Source organism: Equus przewalskii, chromosome 11, assembly GCF_037783145.1.
Source record: "Equus przewalskii isolate Varuska chromosome 11, EquPr2, whole genome shotgun sequence".
Lineage (NCBI taxonomy): Eukaryota > Metazoa > Chordata > Mammalia > Perissodactyla > Equidae > Equus > Equus przewalskii.
Window position 1 is genome coordinate 18,639,424 of NC_091841.1, and position 7,589 is coordinate 18,647,012.

Here is a 7,589-nt window from a genome sequence, read left to right on the forward strand (position 1 = left end):
AGTTCCCTAAATTGAGTGGCAAGGTTCAGCGACCTGTATGTTCACCTTTAGAATCCAAGTGAAGGAGCTCACAGAAAATATTCTCTGACCCCACTATGAAATCAAATATTATACCATTTCCAACCAGACTTAGCTAAAGGATCACAATGGTCTTAGCTTTCTCTTCTCTTCTTTCTTTGCACTTTTTCAGCTGACATTTAATCTTTGCTAGCCATGGAACAAAACAATGGCACTGAAGTGACTGAATTCATTCTCCTGGGATTTGCTGGCCAGCACAAGTCTTGGCACACCCTCTTCATACTATTTCTACTGATCTATGTGGCCACCCTAGTGGGTAATATTGGCATGATCCTACTCATCAAGATTGATTCTTGCCTTCACACTCCTATGTACTTTTTCCTCCAACACTTGGCTTTTGTTGATCTCTGTTATGCCTCTGCTATCACTCCCAAGATGTTGCAAAACTTTGTAGGGACAGAAAAATCCATCTCATTCATAGGATGTATGGTACAATTAGTAGTCTATGGTACTTTTGTAACAAGTGACTGCTACATCCTGGCTGCTATGGCAGTAGATCGTTATGTGGCCATCTGTAACCCTCTCCGCTATCCAACAGTCATGTCCCAGAAAGTCTGCATTCAACTCTTAGTTGGTTCATACTTCATGGGTTTCCTAAATGCCTCTGTAAACACAGGTTTTACCTTCTCACTGAATTTTTGCAAATCCAATAAAATCAACCACTTTTTCTGTGATGAACCCCCAATTCTTACCCTCTCATGCTCCAACATTGACTTCAACATCGTGCTCCTAACTGCCTTTGTGGGGTGTAACTTGACATTCACTGTGTTGGTTGTCATCTTTTCCTATGCATATATCCTGGCTGCCATCCTAATGATGTCTTCTGCTGCAGGGAGGAAAAAAGCCTTCTCCACCTGTGCCTCCCATATGACAGCAGTCATCATTTTCTATGGGACTCTCTCTTGCATGTATTTACACCATGGGACCAACAAGTCTCAAGAGGAGGAAAAAGTGGCTTCTGTGTTTTATGGTATTATGATCCCCATGCTAAATCCCCTAATCTACAGCCTGAGAAACCAAGATGTGAAAGAAGCCCTAAAAGGGATAGGAAAGAAATGCTTCTAGTTTGATACTCAATTTCTAATTCTCTACACTCATAAACAACCAGATTGACAGTGCCCATTTTTAAGAAATAAAAACCAAAGTGCCAAACAATATAGGAAAAGTTGACAGTTTTACTAATACTGAGCTGCAAATTAAAGTAACAATGAGATAACACCAATGTGACTGGCAAAAATTGAAAAACAATGATAACGCCTATTAATTGCTGTGATGTAAGGAAAATGATGCTCTCACATATTGTTAATGGAAAATTGAAGTGTTGCCTCACTTTAGAAGGAACCTAGCAATATCTTTCTAAATAAAAAAAAATTTAAAACCAGAATTTCATCCCTGAAAGTTGGAATATGGAAATATAAGTTCCAGTCCATAATGCCATACATTTAAGGATGTTTATTGTAGCATTGCTTAGGAAGACAAAACCAAGACAGGGAATGTTCCCAACTGGGAAATAAACCTGTACTATTGTAATCCAAAAATCTGTGTCTATTGCTGCACAACAAATTTAGGGGCTTAAAAAACACTCAATTATTATCTTATAGCTTTATATGTCGAGAATATAGACACCCCTTCTCTGAGATGCTACAATAAAGGTGTCAACCAGGACTGGGAACTCATCTAGATGCCCAGTTGGGAATGGATCTGCTTCCAAGCTTCCTCATGTTATTGGCAGAATTCATCTTCTTTCTGTTGTAGGACTGAAACTCCTGCCTTCTTGCTGGCTGTCAGCCAGAGGCTGTTCCCAGGTCTTAGAGGCTAATCTATGGTTCTTTGCCACATGGTCCTCTCCATAATCCCTCTCATAACATGGCAGCTTGCTTCTTCAAAGCCAGAAAGTCATATATGTTTAATCAGTACATACACCACATGAAACAACACACCTTTATATGCCCAAATCTTACTACTACTTCAAGAGTCAGTCTCTCTCTCTGAAGTTTTCCCAGCTCAATACTCATTTCCTGCTAACTTCCTACCCCTGGAAGTAACTTCTTTTTCCACTGAATACCCACAGCATTTCATTTGTATCTGAAAATATTATTTAACACTTCCTATATAAACTATTTATTTACATATGAGACCTTCACTGTCATCTATAAGCCAGTTGAGATACCTTTTCCTTCTATGAATGTTTAATATCTAGTGTAGAGCCTTAGACATAGTAGGGATTCTATAAATATTGAATCAATGAAGGAATGTTAATTAAGAAAAACAATATGGACAGCTTTCTAACTGGAAGTAATGGGAGTCTGTAGCCTACACTACTGGTCTTTAAATACCAACCTATGGACGGCAGCATTCAAATAACCAGGGAAAGTTTTTTGAAATGCAAATTACTATAGCCCAGCCCTGGAAATGTTGGTTCAATAATATGAGGTGGAACCTAATACCTGAGAGTATCTGTATAAGCAAAATGTTGCTTTAATTGCATGCTCTACTAGAAAGTAGTATTTGAGAGCACAGGATTTAGAATCTTTCATAATGTGATTTATGGCCCAACTCTGCCCCTCACCACCAGTGTCCCTTTGGAAGTTAGTTGAGCTTTCAAACTGTTTTCTCATAATACATACCTCATGAGATTTTTAAAATATGTTTGTTTGCTTGCTTGTTAGGAATATGTAAGATAATGCATATAAACCATAGTGTTTGGCACTAATAAACTCTCAATAAATGTTAATAGTAACAAATATTGATAAGGATTATTCCAACATGGATGTGACAGACATTACAAGAATGCCCTTATCTCACACAAACACACACACTCACGTGCACACACAGTTAATAAGTCTCCTAATATTTGCAACAGAAAAACTTCTCCCCTCTGGGAATATCCTCCTTCATCAGAAATTAACTAATGAAGGTTGTTTTCTTTGATGGTGTCTCAGCATCTAGAGTCACAGACACTTAAGGGAACAAGTATCCTAATCCCATAGGCCTCAGCTATAAACTCTCTCTGTGGAGAAATCATCTGATGAGTAATAAGCTTGTACTAGCCTGGGAAGAAAATCTGAAGATCAATCTCCTGTATATAAAGTAAATTGCATTTTTCCTATTCAGTTGTGCATTCTTCTAGCATATAAGGACCACAGTAAAATCTATAGGATTAGAGGTAATATGACAGCATAATTAACTCAAAGGTTGGGTCAAGTCATCTTATCTTTGGCAAAATAAAAATATAAATGGGGGCCAGCCCAGTGGTGCAGTGGTTAAGTTAGTGTGCTCCACTTCGGTGGCCCAGGGTTCACCAGTTTGGATCCTGGGCATGGACATATGCACCACTTATCAAACCATGCTGTGGCAGGCATCCCACATATAAAAGAGAAGAAAATGGGCACGGATGTTAGCGCAGGGCCAATCTTCCTCAGCAAAAAGGGGCGGATTAGCAGTGGACATTAGCTCAGGGCTAATCTTCCTAAAAAATAAATAAAAATATAAATAGAAAGAAGAGTTACTGATGGTATAAAGAAGCATAAAATGGCCCTGGAGATGATAGTCGACATAGCTATAATGTTCCCAAGTGAAACAAACAGTCTTTACAGAACATAAGCAATTATTAGATAAGACCATTCCACGACTGACATGGAACAAGATAGAGAAAAGGACACTCTGAAAGTATGTCTGAAACAAGACAGGGACAAGGACTCTTGGCAACCAAAGAAAAATGGCTAAACATTCCCTTTTTCCAACTAATGAGTAAATATTCCTTCTTTACCCTCTTTAATTTTCTCCTCTCTTAGGTGTAAATTACCAAAATATCCAATCACTGAATTCCTGATAACACTCGAAACAGAACACGCCTGCACTTCGTCAATCATTAGAATCACCAAGCACAAGCCTAAGTCCTATAAAAAGCCTTCCCAATCCCCTCTTATCCAGCACTCTGGTGCTTCTGGGGTGTGCTCTCCCTTGCTGCCTCATGTGAAATAGCCTAATTTACATGACTACATATGTGCTCCTGGTTGGCTATCAGGCATTGACAGTGTGAATTGTTCTCTTGAACCTTGCTTCATTTTGTTATTCATTTCTTAATTGCAAAAGGAATTAATATGTGTCCCTTATTTTTTAAATACACCCGTTTGTAAAGTTAGAAAAGGAAACTCCCTATTACCCTCAGTCCTCCTCAACTTGCTTAAATTTGTCATGTATTCTTCCAGATGGTGTTTTCTCAACATAAACACAGAGAGAGAGAGAGTTTTTTAAATTAAAAATCAGTTCACACCCCACATTTTTCTGCAAAATGCTTTACTTATTTAACAGTGTTTCATTTTCCATGAGAATACTTATAGATCTATCTCATTATTTTTAGGTGTTTCATGGAAGTACAAGCTATAGATTAACTCTGCCTTATTTTAGCATCACCCTATCTAATTCCAATGTTTTGCTATAAAAAAAAATACTGCATAGAATCCCATGTATTTAAGGTAAATGTGTTCCTTCTCATTTTATCAAAGATTAAACTGAGGTTGAGGGAAGTTACAATTCTTGCCCAAGATCACATACCTATTAAATGGTAGTTCCAGGATCCAAATCTAGATCTTTCTAACTTCAAAGTCTATGTACTTTTCATTGAAGATAGTTTAAAATAAAACATCAAAATGGTTTGGGTACAATATAATTTGAACAACTTCAAACGTGTATTATTTATCCAATTAAAAATCTCTTCCAGAACTTCCACTTCCAGCCAGGATGGAATAACAGAGGGACTCACCCACCTGCCTGAAACAAGAAAAATTGGGCAAAATATATGAAATAATAGTTTGCAAGACAATAAATTGTTGGACAATAAAAGCCAGTGATTCCTGAGAGACAAGAAAAATTGAGCTCTAAATCTTCCCCAGCTTTCCATCTTAAGAAAGTTTCCCAATCCCGATGGAGAGAGGGAGAACTCAGGAAGAGTTTAGTGGACTTCCTAAAGGAAATGGAGCTGAAAATCTGGGGATACCAAGGCAACTAGAGTTTGTATAGAGAATACTGAAGAAGGGGAGTTGTATGGAGAGAGAACCCTGAAATCTGCAGAGGATCTCCCTCAATTATTTAGCTGAGTATTGATCAGTACACACATATGAGGAAACAATTTGAAGCTAGGGAAGAAAATACTGAAAATGTTATAGGTTACAGTGCTTGATGCTCACCCAAGGCTGGAACAATGGCTATTCTCACCAGGCAGACTGGAAAACTTCAAGATTCATGAAGCATTGGGTATGGTGCACAGACAGGACTTGCCTCAGTAGTGGGAAATGATCAGCTCCACACTGAACTCTGTTCCACTTCCAACCAACAAATCTACACAGCAAGACTCAAAATGATCAAACAGTTTCAAGGAACTTAACTGTGCTCCAGAACAAAGCTCAAGGATATTTATAAGAACACAAAAATAACTGGCACTAAACATGGTAAAATCCATAATGCCTAGCATCTAATCAAAAATTACCATGCATGCAAAGTGTAGGAAAACATGACCACAATAAGAGGAAAAATCATTGGTCAAAACTGATCAAGAACTGCAAGAGATGTCAGAATCGGCAATCAAGAACATTAAAATAATTATTATAACTATGCTCCATATGTTCAAAAAAGTTAAGTAGAGATGTGAAAAATAAGATAAAGACTACAGTGTCTGATGTTAAAAAAAATAAATAAATTATGCTGGACGGGACCAACTGCAGATTAGACATTCCAAAAGAAGTGATTAATGATCTTGAAGGCATAGCAATAGAAACTACCCAAAATGAGAAAAAATTCAATCAAAAAGCAAAATGAACAACACATCATGAGCTGCAGAACAATTTCAAGAAGGCTTGTATATGTGTAATTGGAGTCCCTGAAGGACAAGAGAAGCAGGGTTGATATAAAAAATTCTTTTGGAAAATAAAGCTGAGAATTTTGTAAATTTAATGAAACTATAAACCCACAGATTCAAGAATCACAAGAAGGGTCTGTCCTGGTGGTGCAGCAGTTAAGTTCTCACATTCTACTTCAGCAGCCCGGGGTTCACCAGTTCAGATCCCAGGTGCGGACCTATGCACTGCTTGTCAAGCCATGCTGTGGCTGGTGTCCCACATAAAATAGAGGAAGATGTGCATGGACTTTAGCTCGGGGCCAGTCTTCCTCAACAAAAGAGGAGGACTGACAACAGATGTTAGCTCAAGGCTAATCGTCCTCAAAAAAAGAAAAAAGATTCACAAGAAGCCTTAAGCAAGAGAAACATACAATAACTATATATAGAAACATCATAATCAAATTGCTCAAAACCAGGAATAAAGGGAAAATCTTAAATGCAGCCAGCGGAAAGAAGACATATTATGAGTAGCAGAACAAAAATAAAGATAAAAACAGATTTCCTGTCAGAAACAATGCAAGTAAAAGGGCAGTGGGAGATCTTACCAAGATGGTGGCATAGGTGGACACTGAACTCACCTCCTCCCATGAGCACAATCAGGTTACAACTATTCTTGGAAAAATTATCCCTAAGAGAGAACTGAAAACTGGATAAAAAGAACCCCCACTGGGGTCGGCCCAGTGGTGCAGCTGTTAAGTTCACACGTTCCACTTCAGCAGCCCTGGGTTCGCCAGTTCAGATCATGGGTGCAGACCTATGCGTCACATAGCAAGCCATGCTGTGGCAAGTGTCCCACATATAAACTGGAGGAAGATAAGCATGGATGTTAGCTCAGGGCCAATCTTCTTCAGCAAAAAGAGGAGGATTGGTGGTGGATGTTAGCTCAGGGCTAATCTTCTTGAAAAAAAAGAACCCCCAAAACAAGAGACCATCCTGACTGAGGTGGAGGAGGCAGAAATTCCCTTCTTGAGAGAAAAAAACCACCTTCGTGAGCCAGGGAGCTTCACAGCCAGCCCCAGCCAGGAGTAAACCCTAAGTTACACAGCCTTCCCTGAAGGAGTGGGTACCTGAGCCAGGGCATGTTACCACTATAAGCATCCTTCAGACTCAGAAGAACTGAGATGAGTGTCATAATATCTGGCTTTTCTGGCTATTAACTACAACAGGGAATACACTCAGAAAAGCTATCAGACATAAGCGGAAAATTCCTGCTCTTAAAGGGCTCATGCACAACTTCACCTGTCTCAGAAAGCAACCTAAAATCACCAGAAAGAAAGGCACACTGTCCTTCGATGAAAAGAAACTCACTTGGTAGGCTCTTGGCACATCTTGGTAAGAGGTGAGACCACTCTAGGGACAGAGACAGTGGCAGCAGCCATTGTTGTGAGTTAGTACTAATGAGCTGACATAGTCGTTGGCAGACACCATTGGAGTTCTTGCCCTGGCCAGTTAGCCTAGGGGTCTGCCACACCCACTAGAGCACTGATTTAATCCAGCTCAGCCAGAGCAGGTAACTGACCCTAGGGACTGGCTGCACTCAACAGCAAGCCCTCAGGCTACTTGTCAGCCTGTATAGACTGGGTGCCTCATTCTCTGCAGGTTGGCAGTGTATCCA

At 39.4% G+C, this 7,589-nt stretch overlaps 1 protein-coding gene across 1 annotated transcript; it reads left to right on the forward strand.

Moving 5' to 3' along the window:
- Positions 1–213: 213 nt before the first annotated feature.
- On the forward strand, positions 214–1,143 carry LOC103543174 (putative olfactory receptor 5AK3). Its single transcript, XM_008510072.2, has one exon. The coding sequence runs from the start codon at positions 214–216 to the stop codon at positions 1,141–1,143; it is 930 nt and encodes a 309-aa protein (XP_008508294.2).
- Positions 1,144–7,589: the final 6,446 nt, after the last annotated feature.

What these genes read in the sequence shown, in the direction of transcription:
- LOC103543174 (XM_008510072.2), top strand. Translation starts at nt 214, where the DNA reads ATGGAACAAAACAATGGCACTGAAGTGACTGAATTCATTCTCCTGGGA.